This window comes from Nicotiana sylvestris, chromosome 9 (genome assembly GCF_000393655.2).
Source record: "Nicotiana sylvestris chromosome 9, ASM39365v2, whole genome shotgun sequence".
Taxonomy (NCBI): Eukaryota; Viridiplantae; Streptophyta; class Magnoliopsida; order Solanales; family Solanaceae; genus Nicotiana; species Nicotiana sylvestris.
In genome coordinates, this window is record NC_091065.1 from 54,348,645 (window position 1) to 54,371,564 (window position 22,920).

General features: G+C 39.4%; 3 protein-coding genes across 3 annotated transcripts; all 3 read left to right on the forward strand.

Moving 5' to 3' along the window:
• The first annotated feature begins 649 nt into the window (after positions 1–649).
• LOC138877594 (uncharacterized) lies at positions 650–4,397 on the forward strand. The gene is made up of 6 exons (XM_070157218.1): positions 650–793; positions 1,128–1,220; positions 1,353–1,590; positions 2,945–3,190; positions 3,259–3,431; positions 4,074–4,397. The coding sequence occupies exons 1-6, from the start codon at positions 650–652 to the stop codon at positions 4,395–4,397; spliced, it is 1,218 nt and encodes a 405-aa protein (XP_070013319.1).
• A 9,258-nt stretch (positions 4,398–13,655) lies between these two features.
• On the forward strand, positions 13,656–15,766 carry LOC104229596 (chloroplast envelope quinone oxidoreductase homolog). Its single transcript, XM_009782255.2, has 4 exons — positions 13,656–13,875; positions 14,189–14,330; positions 14,430–14,521; positions 14,770–15,766. The coding sequence occupies exons 1-4, from the start codon at positions 13,813–13,815 to the stop codon at positions 15,460–15,462; spliced, it is 990 nt and encodes a 329-aa protein (XP_009780557.1). The 5' UTR covers positions 13,656–13,812; the 3' UTR covers positions 15,463–15,766.
• Positions 15,767–16,830: 1,064 nt separating this feature from the next.
• Positions 16,831–19,228, forward strand: LOC104229587 (chloroplast envelope quinone oxidoreductase homolog). The gene is made up of 4 exons (XM_009782243.2): positions 16,831–16,994; positions 17,474–17,615; positions 17,752–17,843; positions 18,266–19,228. The coding sequence occupies exons 1-4, from the start codon at positions 16,929–16,931 to the stop codon at positions 18,956–18,958; spliced, it is 993 nt and encodes a 330-aa protein (XP_009780545.1). The 5' UTR covers positions 16,831–16,928; the 3' UTR covers positions 18,959–19,228.
• The last annotated feature ends 3,692 nt before the right edge of the window (positions 19,229–22,920 follow it).

The following is a 22,920-nucleotide window of genomic DNA, read 5'->3' on the forward strand; positions in this document are numbered from 1 at the left end:
CTTAATTGCAACTCTTTATATTTGGAAAAAGTATAAAGAGGAAATACTACCCAACTATTGGAAGATATTGGGTAGTCATTTAGAAATCATTTGCATATCAAAAGAACCTTCCATTAGAAATATATCATATTAACACCGATCGCATTACACTTCATTAATGGAGACACAACCTTGGTTTCTTTAATCGAACTATTTACATTCTAAATATCACAATTAATTATTTCTTCAAACCAAACTCAATTCATACTTTTGTTACCATTAACCGGATAGAAATAACGACTTTAGTCAAGTAACATACTATTTGAGTAACTTTTTCACACCTATTCCCTGTGGGATTCGACCCCAACCTCGTTGGGTTATTATATTTGACACTGACCGCCTTACACTATTTATTAAAGTATAATTTGAGCGTATCCGAGGGCGGACGATGTGGACCAGATTCGTGTTGGGGAGACCCTCGAAGAGGGTTTGGACACAGTCCCCGAGCCTCATGTCGGACATGGTGCAGTCCGTGTCGGCCACTCCTCGGCTGGCGAGCTTGGAGAGCCTAAATTCAAAATTGTTCGGGGTCGAGAAGAGACCCTTATAGAAATTGATACTGTGGGAGGCTTTGAATCGGGCCCTTCATGTTCTCTGGGGGAAATAAGGGATGCCCAGAACCAGGGTGCTGCCGATGCAAGGACCTCTCTGGGAGAGGATGAAACATTCAAGGCCTACTTCCTCAGTGTCGATGAGGACACAGATCTCGACACCCCTCGTTGCTCTCAAAGAGGCTGAAAGGCTTCAGAAGCAGGTAATTTTCTTGACATACCATTTGTGCTTCAAACTTTTGCCCCTGCCTTTATAACTCCTTTGTTGTAAGCCAAGAAAATGTATGACCATGCCTTTTCAAAGCTTAAAGATAAGCTCTCGTGTTGTGAGGAGGAGCTCAAGTAGCTCCCCTCGAAGCTGAATGAGTTGAAGGCTTCCTCTGCCCGAAAAGGAAGAGGAGTTAAATGAGCTTCGGGCAAGTTTGGAGGGAGTCCACTAGGAATAGACCAGCTTTGCTGAGCAGGTAGCACGACATTCTCGTGTTCATCTCTTTATTCTTGCAACTTGATTCTCACTATTTTGTTTTACCTTTGTAGATTGGGCAAAAGGATTCCCTGGTGGGGCAACTTCAGGAAGAGGTTGCATCCAAGGACGCGGAGATCCTCTATCTGAAGAGGCAGAATGAAGACGTGGACTCAGAGAGAAATCTTTTATGTGGAGAGCTGGCCTCGATCAAGGGTCTTCTTCAAAGTGCCTAGGAGGAGGTCACTGCATTATCTGTGGCCAAGGATGAGGCCGATTAAGATGTGTCCTCATATAAGAGAGATGCCGCCACTGCAAATGATCGAGCTGTGGAGATATCCGAGAAGGCCGAGCAGAAGCTGGCTCGGACCGTTGCTTACGCTCGCCTACAAGCTAGAAGGCAGGCCTTCGAAGAAGCAAGCACCGAAGGCGTCGATCTCTCTGCTGAGATCGAGAAAGCCAAAACTTTGGAGGAAGAATCAGCACCTTCAACTACTTCAGATGAGGATTCTAGAAGTGACTCAGATGGTAGTGAGGGTGAGTAATAGTCTCGCGTCGTCCTCTCTGCTTCTTCTTCTCTTCCTTTTGTGTATGGGCTCCTCGGGGGAGTTTTGTAAGGATAAATTCTGTAAATATATTTTTGGAAATGCAAAGAGATTTCTTTGCCTCATGTCTTCAAATTTTATTTTCAAGTGCTAATGCAAATTTAATCTTTGAATTTCGACATCGGCTCTTTGGGGCCCATACTTGGAGTAACCAAGATCCTCGAGATCGGGTACCATCTCGAGGCTAGATTGATAGCTCTTTTTTAGAGCCCATTTGTAGTGACAGAGATCCTCGAGATCGGGCACCATCTAGAGGCCAGAGTGATATCGATGGCTCCTTAGAGACCATAGTTATAGTAATAGAGATCCTCGAGATCGGGCACCATCTGGAGGCTAGATCGATATGGGAATTTTGGACCCTCGAACGATGTGTGATGGCATCATTCATATGACATGGTCATGAAGTGACCGAGGTGGTCCCACCAATACACTTCCCTAAAAGGGATAATGGCCTAGTCAGAATTAATTGGCCTTTAGAGTGGGTGAATAATTGCCGCTTGCTCTATATATGAGCTTGCTTTCCTCTCATTTGAGGACTTTGTTATTTTGATCAACTATCCTTCTTGTGGAGCTTTTCTTCCTTGCGCTAGTTCTTTCACTATTTTAATTCGAAGCTTTCACGTAAGTTTTCATTTCCCTTTCCTCGTTTCACTATAGTTATGGCTTCTACACCAAAATTCGTTCACCAAGAAGAGGAGAGTTCCGCCTCTATTTCCCGCTCGATCGGTGGTACACCACCAGCGTCCGGTGAACTAACCTCGAGATGCTTTGTCTCGAGGAGGGACTCTACATTAGAGAGACCGTCCAATGTTCAGGGCCATCGGGAGCACGTATCGAGGTTTATCTCATCAATAGGAGAGGAACACCTCGAGGTAGTTAGGTAAGACTACGGATGGGGAGAAAAGGTGGTACTGCAGGTACCTTCCATGGAAGAGAGCATCATGGCTCATGTAGAGGGGTTTTTGAATGTATACACGTACCCCTTTACACTAGGGCCTCTCGATAAAGTTGCGCTCAAGTTTTGCAGAAGATATCGGGTTACCCTGGCACATGTTCATCCGTCGTTTTGGAGGATATGTTGATGATAAGGTACTTTGCAGATAAAGCCAAGCTCGAGTTCACCCTCAGCCATCTTATTAGATCGTACCGTCCCTTGCATTATCGAGGCCTGATTACCCTACACCGTCGATCCACTTGGCCTTTTGTTGCCAGCAATGAAGAAGACAGGGATCGAGGGTGGATGAGTCGATTTGTCTGAGTGTGGACTATCGATATTATCCCTGCAGAGTTCCTTCCATTTCCTGAGAAATGGAATTTCACATGTAAGTGGTACACTTGTGCTTTTATCATTTTGTTTGTTGTGGAGGCAGACTCTGTAAAGATGTTTTCCTCCCTTCTCTATAGCAATCCCGTGGCTGCCATACGAGGTCCCCGACCTAGCGGATTGGATCGGAAATTGGAAGCTTACTCGATTTACGATGAGCATAAGTGGCGAGATCTGTCCAAAGGCATATGGGAGGCCAAACACCACGGTACGTGCTGTGTGGTTTATTTCCTTTGAAAGGTACTTTTTTTATATGTATTAACTCCATCACCGCAGGCATTGGAGAATTTTTTGAGATGAGATCGTGCCCCCTCAAAGATGAGGAAGGATCACCAGCTTCAAAGCCGAAGAAAGATAACAAAAGGAAGGAATCCTCGAAGGATAAGGGCGCTCATAGCGAGGCAAGCCCTGTTCGGAGGTCCAAAGAAGATGTATCAGCTGAGCCTGCGGTACATGAGGCTTCTAGAATCGGAACAATGGTTCCTCCCTTGTCTCTTTCTTCTTCTCCCGTCGAAGGTACTTCGAGGGATTAAGATTTTCTGCTACCACCTTCTTCTCCCGTCGAAGGTACTTTGAGGGATAAAGATTTTCCGCCGCCATCTTCTTCTCCCCGTCGAAAGTTCTTTGAGGGATAAAGATTTTTTGTCGCCGCATAAATCAAGCGGGGTCTCAACGATCATATCCCCACCGAGTGCGGTTCGACTGGGGCCAATGAGACCAGGCCAGTAGATGCACAATCAACCTTTGAGAAGGCTCAGCAGCTCTGTTCTATGGTGAGTTTTGATTGATTTTGTTGGATTTTTGGTTTTACATTTTCATTTACTCACTGGGATTCTTTTTCATAGGCCTTTGAAAAGCTCAAGTCCGAGTTGCTCAAATGTGAAGCCAAGTTGAGGAAAGCCTTGGACGGGGAGAAATCCCTCTGGCTTCTTTGTGATAAAAGGGGAAAGGAATTGAGTCACCTTCGGTACTAGGCGAATCAAAGCCTAAACTATGAAAGCCGCCTCGAGAAACAGGTAACCTTTGCTCCGAGGGAATGCATGTTTCTTCTTCTATCCTCAGAGATTAATATTTTGATACTTCAGTTGTAGAGAAAGACGGAGGACCTGGAATGCCTTTGGGGCGAGGTTGGCCAGGCCAAGTGTGAGTGTAATGAGCTAAAGGCTCAGATAGATGCCCATATTGCGGCCAAGAAGAATGCTTTGGCCAAGGCTTCTTCCCTCAGGGTGCAACTCCGGAATGCTCGTGAAAACAGCACGGTCCAGACGAGCAGGATTGCAAGGCTCGAGTCTGACCTTTTGAAGATGAAGGCCGAGGTTGGGGATGCCCGGGTTGAAGCTGAAGAGATTCGAGCTAAGGTTTATAAGAAAGTGGCCGTCTATTTAAAAGATGATGCCACGCTTGAGCTGAGTTGAGAGGAGCTTCTAATCGGGAGAGCAGAAGCAACGAGTATGCCCGGTGCAAATCTCGGAGGGAAACCCTCGAGGAAATCCATGCTATGGGCTTCGATCTCTCAGAAGAGATTGAGAAGGCCAAGGTGGATGAATACGACGCTAGTTCTGATGCCGAAGATAATGAGGGAGAGGCCGACGGGGCCGCAATCCCCGAAGGGAAAGTAGAATAGGCTATTCTTTTTTGATTCTATGTATAGGGCTCTCAGAGATCATTGCAAATGTAGCCTTGCATTATTTCATATATACATATATAAAGAAACCTTTCGGTTTTCTCCTTCCATGAATTTATATTTTCTTGTGTATGTCTTTATTTGTCTTGAGTTTTGACATTTGTCAATGATTAGCCAGATGAATTGGCCTTCGAGTAAAAACCCTTAGGTTTACAAATCGGCCCTGAGGCTTGTTAGGCTGGCCCATAGGCTTTTGCACATTTGGTCGGTACGACCTCTAATCTAAGCTGGCGACAATGGCTCTTACGCATTGGGTCTGTACGACCTTTTGATTTAAGTTGGCGGCAGTGGCTCTTACGCATTAGTTCGGTACGATCTTTTAATTTAAGCTGGTGATAGTGGCTCTTACGCATTGGCTCGATACGACCTTTTAATTTAAGCTGGCGTTAGTGGCTCTTACGCATTGGGTCAGTACGACCTTTTAATTTAAGCTGGCGATAGTGGATCTTATGTGTAGAGTCGGCATGACCTCTAGTATAGGCTTTATTTTTCCCTCGTTGAAGTTTTTATGTTTGTCCAGCTCTTCGACGGTTCGATATGAACCTCGATTATGAGCCGTTATATGACGATAGATGAGCAACTCAGGAGGTTTTGCTCGATGGATGAATTGTTTTGAAGCCTTTTTTTGTTTGGAGCTGATATGATCGAAGCTCTTCTGCTTATGCTGAGGGTAGCCTAGTTAACCAGTTCTTTTCAAAGTATTTCGGAGTAATTGAAGGCTTGTGATTTCATGGCGACGGTCGGGCGTCCCCGAGTCGCGTTAGTTTGGCCGGAGCCTTGTTACCGGAGTCATTGTGTTTGGTCGTAGCCTTTTAGTCCCTGAGTGAGGTAGCCTCGGCGTCTATATCAAGGGTATGCCTTTTTAGGGGTCTTACAAGTTTGAATATATAGCCTTGACTTTAAGATTGGGATTATGCCTTTTGTAAGGTCTTACAATTTTGAACATGCCTTACTTGAGGTCTTACAGATAGGTTACTTGGTACAAGTATAAATCATGCCTGGCTTGAGGTCTTACAGATTTGGGCATACCCGAAGGTCTTATAGCATTGAAGATGCCTCATAGAGGGCTTACATTGTTGATAATGCCTCATGGAGGTCTAACAATGTTGGGCATCGCCATATGGAGGGCTTTTGAGCTCGAGGTTGCCCGCTCGGGGTCTTATGGGCTCGAGTTTTTGATAACTGGGGTGACAGTCCCCGAGACATTGAAAGTTTTTGGCTCTGGAGTCGTTCTTTGAAAGCTTGATGTTGTCTCATTGAGGGCTTACGAGCTCGAAGCTTCCGGCCCGGAGGTCTTACGGATTCGAGTTTTTTTTATGTCAGTTTCTGAGTTTTTGGGAAATTTTTGGCCCTTGGGCCATTGCTTGTAGAAATGGAAAACTTCTTTGAAGCTTAAAAAAGATATTCCTTTGATCACTTGGTACAAGTATACATGTTTTCGTCGTCGAAGGTTCGATTATTCTATGCGGACACGGTTCATTTGACCGTTTGGCCCGATACATCATTTGTCTATCGAGGCCCTCTTTTGCTTATCTTGATTTCACCGGGGAGGTGATCTCCCCGGGGGATGCCCCCCCCAGTATTCGAGGTTGATTGAAGAGGAGCCTTGAATACTCGTTAAGTTCTCCTTAGGTAGAATGTAGATGTTGCCTCGTTAAAAACCTTGCCGGTAAAACCCTTTTTGGGATAAAATCCGATTGAAGAAAAAGAGTGCAACGCATGCTTTAAAACCCAAGGCATTCAAGCTGGAAGGTGCTTCGATTTTTTCAACCAGACACCTGCATATAGATTAGTGTAAGGCGTAAATAAAAAGGGAGATGGTTATACCTTAGCAGTTATGTCACTTCGACCCTCGATATTCTTCAACTACTTGCTCCGGGGACGTGGTACGGTCCTTTGCTCATTCGCTCGGGTGCAACCGAGAGTATATCTTGCGATTTCTACTTCGTTGTTTGTTTATCTTTTGGCTCTTTCGATGTCGAAGGGATCGATGTTGGTGCTACGTCATGCACCGCGAACATCTCTCTTGCTACATGCTGCTCTCCGTATACTTTTTTATTTCATCCTTTGTTGGAAATTTCATCATTTGATGAAGGGTTGATGGCACTGCTCTTATGCAGTGTATCCATGGCCTTCTGAGCAAGCATTGTACCTCATGTCTCCTTTGATGACATGAAACTTGGTATTTTGGGTTGTGCCCATCACATTGATTGGGAGGGTGATTTCTCCTTTCATTGTCTCGCTTTCCATGTTGAATCCGTTGAGGACTCGAGAGGCGGGCATGATCCGGTCGAGCAGTCCGAGCTGCTCCACCACCCTCGACTTGATAATGTTGGCCGAGCTACCTGGATCCACAAGTACACATTTAATTTAAAATGTATTCACAAGAAAAGAAATTACCAATGCGTCGTTATGAGGCTGAGACAGGGTCTCGATGTCCTCGTTGCTAAATGTGAGAGCGTCCTGGGGTATGTAACCTCGAGTCCGCTTTTCCCTGGTGAGGATATTTTTGTTTGTTAGACAATGGGTTCATGTGGGATGTCGATTTCTCCAACGATCATGTGGATGACATGTTGTGGCTCTTTTGTTTTATTTTTTCTGTTCGCCTCTCTTTCCCGAAATTGATTTTTGGATCAGTCGTTGAGGAACTCTCGGAGGTGCCCTTTGTTGATTAGTCTAGCTACTTCTTCTCAGAGGTGTCTGCAGTCTTCGGTCCTATGATCGTGTGTGCCGTAAAATTCGCACACACCAGGTTAGGGTTCCTTTGCGACGGATCTTAAAGTACGGGCCTTGGCCACCTGGTGTCTTTGATTTTACCTATGGCCGATACGATGTCCGACACATCAACGTTGAAATTGTACTTAGAAAATTGGGGCGCTTCCACCAGTCCTACATTCCTGTCGAAACCGACTCTGCTCACGAGTCCCCGAGGATTCTGACCTCGGTCTGTCCTTCGGTTGTTTCGGGGTATACTACGCCTTGAGGCGTTTCGTCGATATTCAAGGTAGGCTGCTACCTTTCCTTGTTTGGTTTTAGCTCCTTTGCCAGGAGCCTGCTATGATATACTGAGCCCGAGGGGCTCCTAGTTGGTTGTCCTCGACCCTAATCTTTGATTGATACCGGTTGTGGACATCTGCCCAAGTCACGGCAAGATATTCAACCAAGTTCTACTTTAACTGCTTCGAAGTTATCGAACTTCCTTCGTTCAAATCTTGGGTGAAGGCCTGCACTGCCCAGTCATCGGAGACCGACAGTAATTTCATTTGCTCCATTTGAAAGCAAGATACAAACTCCCGTAGCATCTCGTTTTCTCTCTGTTTGATTTTGAAGATGTCGGATTTTCTTGTAGCAACCTTGATGGCACCGGCATGTGCCTTTATGAAGAATCTGCCAGCATGGCAAATGAGTCTATTGAATTCAGGGATAGGTTGTGATACCACATCATGGCCCCTTTTGAAAGTGTTTCTCCGAATTTTTTCAACAGGACGGATTCAATCTCGTCGTCCAATAAGAGATGTTGAAATTGCATTTTGAAATCGACTGCTTACGAGTCAAAACTCAATCCAAGTAGGGACAAGCACTAAATCATTACAAAGGCCAGAAAACAGTTCCAAATAGTAATGCTACAGTGCCCAAACAGTGAATGAAACAGTAGATCCCGCTACTGTTCATCGCGGAAAAAACTGGCGATCTGAGCTCAATAGCCATAATGGTCGGCGACCAGCCTTCATCTATGGCTGGTCAGCCATCAACAATCTTTGATCCATCAAATCCAGCAACAAATAACAACAACCAACCATTAGATTATAGCAGATTGTCGAAACCATCAACAATCAACAACCAGATGAACGAGAAAGCTGCATCAGTTGAGCCAATTCCTTTCAAACCAGCTACTTTCTTACATGGACAACCTTTTGTCAAGTTTACAGAATCAGAGGTGGATAGAATGAATATTATTGAAGATCTACAGTATGCTGTGCTAGGTAAGTTCTCTTACGGATGGCCAGATCTCCAAGAATTGCGTCGATTAATCCCTGTACAATGTGGTATTAAAGGTGATTGTAATATCAAATTTTTGAGAGACAAACATGTACTGATTCGTCTAACTTTGAGGGAGGATTTTCAGAAAATCACGTCAAAAAGCACCTACTATATTAAGGCAAAAGATGGTTATGAATACCAAATGAGACAGCTCATTTATGATAAAAATTTCAAAATTGGAGAAGAAACACCTATGGCGATGGCATGGATTTCATTTCCACATTTACTGCCCACGTACTTTGTGAAAGAATGTTTGTTTTCTCTAGCCTCTGCTGTTGGAAAACCACAACAATTGGATTTGGCAACCATAAACAAAACAAGGCCTAGTTGTGCTAGAGTGAAGGTACTTGTTGACCTACAAGCAGATTTGCCGAAGAGAGTGCGTATGGACATCGAGAATGAGGCTACTGGAGTTGCGAGAACTGAATGGGTGAAAATCCAATATGAGTTCATGCCAAAATATTGCAAGGAATGCAAATTGCAGGCCCATGATATGATAGAGTGCTGGAGGCTATATCCAAATTTAATGGAACACAAATCAGACGAGAAACAGGGTACTGATGAAGCTGTGGTTCAAGCCAATAAGGACTTTGTTTCTTAGAAACAGGGTAATTTGGCTACTGTTTCGAACAAAAATGGACCTCTGCTAATTTTGTCAAGTGGTAAAGTTGTGGGTAACGTGAATGGAAATGGAAAGGAACAATGGAAAGAGGTGCGAGATAATCGCACTAATAAGGCTGTTACTCAGAAGAATGATCAAGAAACTACTGGAAAAGAAATAGTCCCAGTTAATCAAGATGAAAGGCGGCAGGTGCAGCTGGGAAACAAATTTGCATTGTTGGAACTTCAGGAAGAGGGACATGAGGATGCTAATATGCTGCAAAGGCAAACTCATATTGATGATATGGCTGGTGTGGATCAGACTAAGGGGGGAGATAAGCTGGATAATAATAAGTTGATGTTAGTTGCAAAAGGTAATGATCGAAGTCCAAGGCCTAGTTCTGTTCGTACTGGTAAAACACTAAATCCAGCAGCTCCAAGGTTCAATCCAACAACTGCTGGGAATGGGATATCACAAGAAGGTAATAAAGGCAGTGTGAGGAATGAGGCAGCTCTACATAAGGAATCCACATCAAAGTGGGTTAACAAGAATTTTGGACAACGTGTTACTACCAATCAATCGTGTCAAGAAATCCCGTCGCAAACAGTTGATACTAATGCAATAGGTGAGCTGAAAAAATCTGATGAGAGAATACAGCAGGGTACTAGAAAAGTATGGTGTGCTCAAACTGAGGAAGAGTCAGATGAAGGAGAGTTTGGGTTTGAAAGTGAAGAAGAAGGTCCAACCGAGGATCAGGAGCAAGATGGACAAGAACAAAGTGTCAATAGAGTTCAAGGGCAGGGGAAGAAGTCAAGGGATACTGGAGATGAACATGACAATGTTGAACATATGGAGGGTGAGGATATATCCAAAACAAGGAAAGAAAGCGATCACCACAACGGTGTGAAGACAAATGGAACAAGGTTGCAAGAATTTACAACATCTAATCCGCCTGGGCAGCAACAGACCATGTCGAGTAGTACAACTGGTACTCTTCCAGTAATAAATCAGACTGGACAACAGCAGCAACAGTTGAATGCAACAGCTAAGCAGCAAATTCAATTTGCGAAAGAACTTCAACAAATTGTTACAACCACTCCAACTATATCTTTGGAGGATAGAAAGCTTCTGGACGCATTGGTAACTTCTAATCCTCTTAATTTGTTAACTCCATCTCAAGTTTACAGCACTAGACAGCCGAGCAAGGTTAGAAATAATGTGCAAAGGGTTCAACAACATCAATACAAGACAGTCATGACAAAGGCACAAGATGCAAATGTACTGATGACTCAAAACACTACCCAAAACTTGCCAAATACAGTAAACTTTAGAAGGGACATTTATGAAGAAGGAGAGGAAGATGAAATATTGCAAGAATGTCGTGGACATGCAGTAATACAAGGTGATTTATCACCAATGCATAGCGGCAAAGGTAAGAAGACTCATACAAGGGAAAATAGTTGGGACGAGAAGGTTAGTGATTTTTTAAATGTTAGGCGACCTCCAATGAGAGTTGCCAAACAAAAGAAGGCTGCCCCAACTACATCAACGAGGTCCAACCGTTCAAAAAAAATGATGATTTTTAAATACATTTTGAACACGGGTGAGGAAAACAACAAAGAATTACAAATTGAAGATTTTACAAGTTTGGAAAAGAAGGGACAAGATTTTAATTCCTACTACATTCTATTTTATCATTTTATAAGTATTATCATTTGTAATATCATCACAGAGTTTGTTATAAACTCTGTGATGATCATTGAATATTTGGTACTCTCCAGTTCTTATTTTTTACATGCTTGTTAGTAGGTGAGGCCTTTTTTTGCCTCAATAGGATTAGTAAGGTAAGGTTTAGCCTGGTTTGTATTATATGGGTAACAATACCGGTGCTATTGTCCCCCCTTATTTCTACTTTTCCTAATTGTTGTATTTTTCTTTTATGTTATTAATAAAAAACTAGCCCTAGGCGCTTGCCTAACGGATTGCCAAAAAAAAATCTCGTCGTCCTTCAAGTCATTTCCCATTACAGCACAAGTGTAAGTAGTGATGTGCTCGTTGGGGTTCGAGGTTCCGTAGTACTTCGGGAGATCGGGCATTCTGAATTTCTTCGGGATGGGCTTTGGAGCAGCACTCGATAGGAATGGCTTTTGTACGAATTTCTTTAAATCTACACCCTTCAGAATTGGAGGTGCACCCGGGATCTGATTGACCCTTGAATTGTAGGTCTCCGCCTTTTTGTCATTGGCTTCTATCTTCCTTTCACCCTACTCAATCCTCTTTGTGAGGTCCTCGAGCAGCTTCATAATAGCGGGGTCGGTTGCTGACCCGTTGTTCCTCGATCTCTCTGATACCTATTCAGCTCGAGGAGCCATTTTCGGCGTTGCTGTGTTTGGAGTTTTTGGTGGCTTTGCAGTTGAGTGATCACCAGCTATTGTACCTGCAACATTTCAAAAATAACATGAAGGCTAACCTATCGCTCCTCTTGATCTGGGGTTCTCTGAGCTTCTTATTGGTCTTCTTGGCGTACACTCTCGTTACTGTAGGAGCTTATATCGACGTGTTGGGCGTTGCGTGCGCCCACACCCGCAGGGATTGGCTCTGTTGCGTCTTCAGGGTTTTGCAGCAGTACGCCGGTGCCTGAAATAGCTACACCATTCTCTTCATGGTCCTCAGGACCGTTGTTTTCATGTGCATTCACTGAGTCAGACATTTTGACCTGAAATCAAAGATTCTTGAACAAGAAAAAGTGTGAAGAGTAACTTGCGTTTTCAGTAAACCAGCACTAAAATAATCACTATTATTTTTAGCCCCGCGGTGGACGCCAAACTGTTTACCTTGAAAATGGCAATTACAATTAGATTTGATTTTATGGTTCTAAAAATACATGATCTATTTTAGTACCAGTTGTTAAGCAATAGATACTAAGTGTGAGCTGAGAAAAAGAGATAAGAGCTTGAAGATAATATGTTATGCAAACCGAATGGCAAGGAATCGGGGCCTCGAGCTAGCCTACGTCGGGCCTCGAGGTCGAGCTATACGCTAGACTAGGGCTGACCGATGAAGGACTAACAGTTCTGAGAGCCTTGATGATGGCTCTTTATGATCAATGATGAACAATAAATGAAGAACAATCATTGAAACGCAATAAATGTAAGCAATAAATCAAAGTAGAGACAATGGAGAATGTTTAAGTTAGAGAGCAGAGAATGTTCTTGTATTGAATATCATGTGTGCGAAAAATGATAAGGGTCCCCTTTATATAGGAGGGGGAATCTCAACATAGTACACATGTATTTATTACAAAGATACGCAGTTGGTACAGCTATTTAATGTCACGATACGGACTTATACTATGTTTGCAGGTGTTGTCAGCTTTGAGTACATTCCTTGGGAACTTCCCGCTTATCCAAGATAGTCATCGATTTACGTTGCCCCGAGGTTGGTCATTGGGAACCCTCGAGGTCGAACCTCTAGTTGTGCCTCGAACCTTCTGAAGACGAGCCGTGAAATGTCATAACGATCATAAAATCGGTCCGATTTTAACTCTCAGATATGTTTCTATGAAATTGGTGGGTCAGAAATGAGAGTCGAAGCTCCCCTTGTATTGAAAGAATAGCCGCCCATATTAACCAATTTCAATCTGCAATTTGCACTATGCAATTTTCAGAGCTAATTGGTTGCCAACTCGAAGACTTGTTTTGCCATCATTTCTCCTTTCTTTTTGTTTCCTTTTTGTTTTATTTTCTACTGGGTATGGACCACATGGTTCAATGGAGCGTTTAAGCCTACGGAACTCTGCCACTTATTCAACTATCATCTAGTCGTCGGCTTATAGTTCCTACGCCACGTTAAGAGGCTCAACATATCCTTATTAGTACAATACAATTAATAAGCTGCATAGAATTTGCCATCGACATGATCTTCTTCTAAATCACTCACAAGATTGATTAGAAATGGTAAAAACATGTAGTTAAGATAATGTCATTTTTTTGTTCAAATAGGCCCAAAGCGATCCAACAGTGAAATAAATGAAATACAAATGCTTTATTCAATCTTAATTAATATGTTTATTTTGTTTAGATTTGTCTGTATGCCTGCGTTTGTATACATCATGATGATCTTCAAGAAAATGGATTAGATTTGTTGAGAATCCATAATATGATCTCTTCTCAATCATTAATACTCAAGGTACAAAACTCCAACATGGCAACAAGTGATATTTCGACTAGTCAATACAGTAAACTAGTTTTGTAACAAGTGATAATCGTTATGCCACGACTCTAAAGGAGGACTATTCACCTAGGCAAGTAGTAGGAAAGGAGGAAACTCTGACTATCACGACTTTTCAACAATTGAAGACTTAGAATATTTGCTTCAACGTTGGTAGGAAACACTAACTAGCACCACTTTTCAACATGCGTTAGTTCCCAATCTCAGTTTAAATACTGCTTCTGAAGTAGTAGGATGGCGAAGTTAAATTAGTTTGAATGAAGAATTAGCAATCATGGCTGAGTTAATGCGCGCAGTCCAGTACGATTCTTATGGAGGCGGGGCTGCTGGCTTGAAGGTATTTGCTCTACATTTCTTTTGAATGGAAACTCCCTGTATATGATTATTATTATTATTATTTTAGACGATGTTGTTCGGTCAACTTGCGCGTACTTTAATTATTTCATCAAAACCTTGCTACCCTACCTCACCATAAGCCCTTTATATTATTTGTAACTCAAGCATAAAAATTTCGATTTCCATTTTATGATGACATGAATAAAGCCTATGTTACACGGACCCCGGAAGGGGTACATATTTGGGTGTGTAAGTATTTGTACAGTGACGAAATATCCAAATTTTGATTGATGCACATGTATTGCCTGTTGCAGCATGTTGAAGTTCCAGTGCCTACTCCAGGCAAGGATGAGGTGTTGCTAAAGTTGGAAGCAACAAGCTTAAATCCATTAGACTTGAGATTTCAGAAAGGTGTGGCTCGTCCTTTTATTCCTCGCAAATTTCCCGTAATACCTGGTAAGTTCAATAATTTATTAATTTATGACATATAATCTCTTCATCAGAATACAAAATGAGGACAATATGCACTTTTAAAACTGACATAATGAAGTGCAGGTACTGATGTAGCAGGGGAGGTTGTACAAGTTGGACCCAATGTTGTAAAATTTAAGGCTGGTGACAAAGTTGTGGCACTTCTTAATACACTTGTAAGTCCGATTCCCATCCCTTTTGAGTGTTTCCCTTGCATTGTTTTTAGTGTTTCTTTTTGCTTTAACATGATGAGTTAAGTGTAAAGAATTATTACACTACACTAGTGCAATTTAACCGGGTATTGCAAGTTATTACACTATTTTTCAGGCTACCATATTATTCTAGGTCAGCTTAATTTGATAGTGAAACATTCTTTAAAATGTCAATGCACAAAACATAAAAAAATTCGTGTGCTTAAAAACAGATTGGAGGCGGATTGGCCGAGTATGCAGTTGCAAAGGAGAGCTTGACTGTTCCAAGGCCAGAAGAGGTATCGGCTGCTGAAGGTGCAGGACTTCCAATTGCTGCTCTTACAGCACACAAGGCCCTTGTTGATGTTGCTGGACTCAAACTAGACGGAAGTGGACCGCGTATGAACATTCTTGTCACGGCTGCCTCGGGTGGTGTTGGACACTATGCTGTTCAATTGGCAAAGCTAGGTAATACTCATGTTACAGGGACATGTGGAGCTCGTAACATTGATTTCGTAAAGAGTTTGGGAGCAGATGACGTTCTTGACTACACGACGCCAGAAGGAGCAGCTCTTAAGAGTCCATCAGGCCACAAATATGATGTAGTGGTTCACTGTGCTAGAGGAATTTCCTGGTCAACATTTGAGCCTAATTTGAGTGACACAGGCAGGGTCATTGATCTGACTCCCGGGCCTAGTTCAATGTGCACCTATGTATTGAAAAAATTGACCTTCTCCAAAAAGCAGTTGCTGCCATTGATTTTGATTCCTAAAGGAGATAAGGAACTGAAGTTGCTTGTCCGGTTGGTAAAGGAAGGGAAGCTTAAGACTGTATTTGACTCCAAGCATCCTCTAAGCAAGGCGCAAGATGCTTGGGCCAAGAGCCTTGATGGACATGCCACGGGGAAGATCATTGTGGAGATATAAAATTATTGTCTTTCAGTCGATCTAAATGTGGCAATATTGGTGTCTCACTGAGCATTCAGAGCATTAAGGATTACGCCAATAGATGTAGATCAATCAATCTGAATCTATTCGAAGTAATCAGCAAGATTGGAAATCGCCTCAATGATTGTGTCTGTAATGTGCCTACCACTTAATGTATTGTAACGTAATTTTTGGTTTTTTTACCTTTACAGCCACTATGTATAAGCATTCTTTCGGGAAGGTAATGCCTTAGACCCTATAGTATAGCTGTAGCCTTTCATTATAAAATGCGGGTGGTTTTAGAGCAATGTGTAAAATGAAATGGCTGATGCCTGATGGTGCAATACCAGAAAAAGTTAAGAAATAACTTCGACAGGCTAAAAATCCAGAAGTAAAACTGGTAGTTTGAGGTTAAAACGAGGTTATCTGAATACGCTTTATACATGAAATTGAACATAGATTAGCATTACCATTAAGAAGAAAAGTTTTCAGTAAATATAAAGCGCACATAATTAAGCTTCAAAGTAAAAGATGATAAATCCAAATGTTGATTGAGGAAATTACTCAAGTTATAGAAAAACCATCCTGTCTAAGCATGAGGTGCACCCAGATCAGTAAAAGAACCCTCTGCAGTAGATGGGGTAAACACAAGTAGATCAAAAGCTTGACATAACTCAGAGTTCCCGCTTTCAAAACAAGTGGAATTAGCCAATCTCCGAGAAGCTTGTCCAAAAAACAAAAGGCTAATCTCCAAGAGGATGAGGTTAAACTCTATTCGAACTGGCATTAAAATTTTGTAGTAATATTCTCAAACCGTTATTGAAATTTTACCATTAAGAGTACATCAAATTATTGTTCAAACTTCTCACTGGTTAAAGTCCAGTCAGCTTTAGTGTGCAATTCTCTGAATAAAAAGCTTTACTTTTCCCTGTTTGAAAGAATGATCAATAATAACACGCGATGTTCTTCCGATCATAACGTTCTCGCTTCGACTCTAGAGAAAGGTGAGTTCCCTAGGAAATGACAATTTTGTTTGAATAGGCCCAAATGGTCCAAGATGAAATACAGCTGCTTTCTTCAATTTTAATATGTTTATTTTGCTTATTACATTTGAATACACAACTTGATCTTCAAGAGAATGGATTCAAACGGTTGACAATCCACTATATGATCTCTTCGCAATCAAGGTACACCATTCCAACAAGGCAACAATTGACTATTTCCATGATTCAAAGCAATTTCAATTTTCGACCTTAGTTTTTTAACTAGTGACAATGGATATGCCAACGACTATATATACACGGTTGACTATATATACACGGAAGGAGGAAACGATGACTAGCACCAATTTTCAAACATTTAAATGCAAAATATTGCTTAATAGTCGTCCTCAATCATTTTAAATACTGCCGCTGAAGAAATAGGACAATGAAGTGAAATTAGTGAATGGTGAAATAGTAACTGGCATGGCAGTGAAGCTAATGCGCACGGTGCAGTACGACTCTTATGGAGGTGGAGCTGTTGGCTTGAAGGTACTTTCTCTCCATTCTTTTGGATGGAAACTCTCTATGTACAATTAAGGATTTATCTCGTATATATTGGCAATAGAGAAAAAAATTTAAGCATATCAGTCTATGTTAAGTAGGTAATATATCTTATTTTCTAGGTTACTAGTCCCACTTCTTATGGACGACTACATGTAGTTCTCTTATAGTATAAATTTTATTCTTTGCACTGTGAGAACAAATTCTATGACCGTTAACTGGAGCATAAGAATTTTAACTTCTATTTTATGCAAGTGTCATGAATAAGGCCTATGTTACATGAAACCGGGAAGGATTACGTATCTGGTGTGTATTAAGTATTTATATAGTAAATGTAATTTTTTGGTGTATCGCGTTAACTCATTCCACAGGGGTGCATCAAGACAAATTATGATCCGTGTAATACAAAGCAAGGTTGCTTCATGTAGCCAAATTACTGATTGATGCACATATATTGCTTGTTGCAGCATGTTGAAGTTCCAGTGCCTACTCCAGACAAAGATGAGGTCTTGTTAAAGTTGGAGGCTACAAGTTTAAATCCTTTAGACTTGAGATTTCAGAACGGTGTCAATCGTCCTTTTGTTACTCGCAAATTTCCTGTTATACCTGGTAATTGCAATAATCTATCACATCTGATCCTTTATTCAGAATCCAAAATTAAGGTCCTAACCCCTTTCTAGCTCATCGTTTATAGTCTTCTACTTTATATTATACACTTTTAATACTGCACTTTTGTGAGGAGCAGGTACTGATGTAGCAGGGGAGGTTGTAGAGGTTGGATCTAGTGTTGTAAAATTCAAGGCTGGTGACAAAGTTGTGGCTATTCTTAATCTTCTTGTAAGTCTAATTACTTTTCGTTTTGACTTGTTTTCATTATGTTAGTTTTGCATATTTATGCACCTGCTAGGCTTTAAATTTACACACAAGTCACAAAAACAATTGTCTCTGTATCTTATTTTATTTTGGTCTCTGCTACCATTATTAGAAAGTAACCTCATCAACTTGATCTTTTTGCCTCAATATGATGAGTTTAAGTTATATATGTTGATGGTCTAAAGAATATATTATCAATGCAATTTAACTAGTTATTGCAGATATTATACTATTTCTTCAGTTTACCATATCAGTCTGCGAGTTGCCTGTTGTTGTGAACCAACTTAACTTGATAGCGCAAAAATTCCTTGCACTGTCAGTGCACCAAATATAAAAACTCTTGTATAATAGTTGTAACATAAATATGCTCATGTGCTTGATAACAGATAGGAGGTGGATTGGCTGAGTATGCAGTCGCAAAGGAGAGCTTCGCTGTTCCAAGACCAGAAAATGTATCGGCTGCTGAAGGTGCATGTCTTCCAATTGCTGCTCTTACAGCACACAAGGCCCTTGTTGATGTTGCTGGAATCAAATTAGATGGAAGTGGACCGCGTATGAACATTCTTGTCACGGCTGCCTCGGGTGGTGTTGGACACTATGCTGTTCAATTGGCAAAGCTAGGTAATACTCATGTTACAGGGACATGTGGAGCTCGTAACATTGATTTCGTAAAGAGCTTAGGAGCAGATGAGGTTCTTGATTACAAGACACCAGAAGGTGCAGCTCTTAAGAGTCCATCAGGACAGAAATATGATGCAGTGGTTCACTGTGCTAAATACATTCCCTGGTCAACATTTGAGCCTAATTTGAGTGAGAGTGGTAAGGTCATTGATCTGACTCCTGGACCTAGTGCAATATGCACCTATGTATTCCAGAAACTGACCCTCTCCAAAAAGCAGTTGCTGCCATTTATTTTGATTCCAAAAGGAGATAAGGAACTGAACTTGCTTGTTAGGTTGGTGAAGGAAGGGAAGTTTAAGACTGTGGTTGACTCCAAACATCCACTAAGCAAGGCACAAGATGCTTGGGCCAAGATGATTGATGGACATGCCACAGGCAAGATCATTGTGGAGCAATAAAAACATTTTCTTATAATTGATGATTGAGAGCATTAAGGATATGCCTATAGATGTGGGTCAATCAGTCTCAGTCTATTCAAGTGATCAGTCAGTGTCAAGCGAGATTAGTCATCGCCTTAATGATTACTTTTAATGTGTCTATGTCATGTAAGTTTTGCCCTTTTACCATTACAGCCACCCTATATAAGCATTCTTTTGGAAAAGTAATGCTTTTAGAACCTATTGTATAGCTGTGATTTTTCTTCGTAAAGCTCGGGTGATTCTTGTTCAGTTAAAAGCAATGTGTGGAATGAAATGGCTGATGCCAAAAGAAGTTCAGAAATAACTTTAACTAGATAAAAGTTCCATAATAAAACTGGTGGTTTGGCACTAAAACTTGGTTGGCATTGTAACTAGAACTTGTGTACGCTTTATACGTGAGAAATTGAACGTATAAGGAGAAACGTTTTAAGTAATATACAACACATAATTAAGCTTCAAAGTAAAAGATGATATATGTAAATCATAAATGTTGGTTAAGGAAATTTCCCAAGTTATAGAAAAATCATCCAGTCTATGCATAAAGATCAGTAAAAGATCCTTCTGCAATAGACGGGGGAGAGTGGGTAAGCACAACTAGATCAGGAATCCTTTTATTTGAGAAACTTGGCACAACTCATAACTCAGAGTTCCCCTTCCGGCCAAGTGGAATTTTTTTGGTTTTCTATTCAGAGTCCGATACTAGAATAGGGGCTTCGATTAATTTCGTGCAGTATAAGGCCCATTATGGGATAAATTTCACAAATGGTCATATAACTACGGCGTTTTTTCACTAAAGTCATACAACTTTGTTTTCTCACACAAAAGTCATATAACTATGACTTTTTTTTCACTAAAGTTATATAACTTTGTTTCTTGCACAAAAATCAAATAACTATGACTTTTTTTCAATAATGTCATATAACTTTGTCTTTTCACACAAAAATAATATAACTATGATTGTTTATTTTTTTACCAAAATTATATAATTATGTTTTCTCACACAAAAATCATAGTGATCGGAAAATATAAATTTTCACTAGTATTTTCTTATTTTGTAGATTTTTATTTTCTTATTTTTAGCCTAATAAATAATAATCTAATTAAAATAGGAATGACTCAGTCCGATCTAGCCCACCCAATCCAATACTCATATATATAAACTAAAAAAATACTAAAAGCGAATAGTAAATCCTTCAAAACATGATATTTCTATTGTTTATTTTTTTCGAGATTTTTATTCAAATTTATAGTATTTTTATTTCAAGTGCTCTCTAATTATACCTTTTATTTCTTTATTTTTTTGTCAGAATCTCATGTATTGGAAATTGATTTTTTTATGGGGAAAGAATTCACTTTTAGTAAATAGGAATGATCCAACTTTTAATTTATATATGAGAGTATTGGGTCGGGTGGGCCAGGTCGGGTTGAGTCATTCCTATTTTGATTAGATTATTATTTATTAGGCTGAAAATAAGAAAATAAAAATCTACAAAATAAGAAAATACTAGTGAAAAATTATATTTTCCAATCAATATGATTTTTGTGTGAGTTCGTAAAATTTGTATGATTTTTGTGTGAGAAAATATAATTATATAATTTTGGTTTAAAAAATTATAGTTATATGATTTTTGTGTGAAAAGACGAAGTTATATGACTTTATTGAAAAAAAGTCATAGTTATATGATTTTTGCGTGAAAAACAAAATTATATGACTTTAATGGAAAAAAGTCATAATTATATAACTTTTGTGTGAGAAAACAAAGTTATATGACTTTACCAGAAAAGCCATAATTATATGACTATTTGTGAAATTAACCTCCCATTACGAGAGGAAACACCCTCGGAATTTTTTAATTCTCTGCTTTGGTTAAGGGTGGAGGGGTCATGATGATACCAAGTGGAATTAGCTAACCTCCAAAAAGATATTGATTATTGAGGTTAAAAATCTAGTGGAATTATAATTGAAATTTGTAGTAATATACTCAAACCGGACAAAACAATTGGTGAGAAATTTTGCCATTCAGAGTACATCAAATGATCGTTCACGTTGCTTTGACAAACATATGTTATTCCTTTTATGATTAGTAAAATTTTTGAGCCAGTTTAATATAATATGACCTGATTAGAAGTTAATTAAGTTGCTTAATTTGTCCATCATTAAATGATTGAACTCTTTCTTGTTTTTAATCCTCAAGAACTTGTCGCTTGCTAAATACCTATCATTTCCAGATGCATATAGCCTCTTCTTTGTTTTTCTTTTTTTTCTTTTTCCATTCACGATAAAAAAGAAAAAAACAGAGAAAGAGGAGAAGCTCAAAATATAAATTAGAAGAATCAGTCAACAATCGTTCAACTTTATTGGCGTTGTGTACCTGGTTATTAACCAACTCATATTTCATGATAACAGTAGCTGTAGATTGAACCTAATTATATACATGATCTCAGGGCGGCTCAATCGATCTCGTGGCATAAGGCGAAACCATATTGAAAGACCCTTAAATTTATTTTATAAAAAATTTACACTAACAACAAAATTACTTTTTAAACAATAAACTAATCATTTAAGACAAAAATAAGCACAACAAAAAAAAAAAAAAGGAAGAAGGGCACAAAAATAAAGTGGTGGACTATCGGATGTTGAGATCCACAAATTTTGATTTGGGTATCATCACAAACAAGAAAAGAAACAAACGTAAATAATGAAATAGCTTAAGTTTTGAGCATTAATTAACGGTGTCAAATATATTTACTCCTTATGATCAATTTAAACGATAATTGTAGTTCATTTTATTAAGTAACACTTAGCTAGCGTTTGGACATAGATTTAGTTGAAACTTGAAAAAATAATTTTTGAAGTAGTTTTGAAAAATAATTTTTGGAAGTTGAAATTATGTTTGGACATGCATTTTATTTGAAAAAATTTGAAGTTTTGTGAGTGGGAGAACAAGTTTCACCCAAAATCTACCCTAAACTAGATTTTGGGAACTTGAAAAATAATTTCAGAAATTTTTCAAAAATAGATCATTAATCTATGAACAAACAATGTTTTCAAAAAAGATTTGAAAAAACGTTGCCAAAATGTATGGCCAAACGGGGCCTTATTGGTGAATATCTAAAATAAATTATAAATAACCTAATACAATATGTCAAAATATTACACTAAAAAAAACTGGTACATGAATGTTTTTGTGTTCATGCAGTTTTAGAAAACATTGTAAAAGAAATTCATTATATTGTCGATATATATAACTAAATTCCTATATAAAAAAGATAAAATTAAAATTGAAGATTGAAACAAATATATTAATTAATCAGTAAAGAAAATTATCATAATTTATGAATTTATTGATATAAATTAATCTCAATCAAATAACAAAAAAAATATACTATAACACTTTTCTTTATACTAAATTATTTATATAATTTATATAATATATAGTAATAATAATAAAAAGAAGAATTTAAAGTAATTTTGGGGCCTAAGGCGACGGCTTCACTGCTAGAGCCGTCCCTGCATGATCTTTAAAAAGAAAAAAAAAATCCAGAAACCTCCCTCCAAACTTTTATCTTAGTTGCTTAATTTCTCTTGTGATGGTTCGCTCGTAATGCCATCTGTATAATTTGAGAAACTTTTACAGGATAATTTCAATTAAGCTTTCGTTATCTAGTAACACAATAAACTCAACTACCTTAAACCTTTGATCAATTAAAAAAATACTACCCACATATGAAACATATAGTGGATTCAAATAATGCCACTGAAAAGGGCAGCTTGGATTGAAAGTCCCACGTATGACGACATCTTTTTTTGCCGTTGAAAGGATAAATCTCGATCCTATTAACACATGTAATTGAAAGGAAGGAAAGATATTATGATCCACACATATTCATTACGTATATGTTTCATATAAAAAATTGAATTCCTAATTAATTAATTAGAA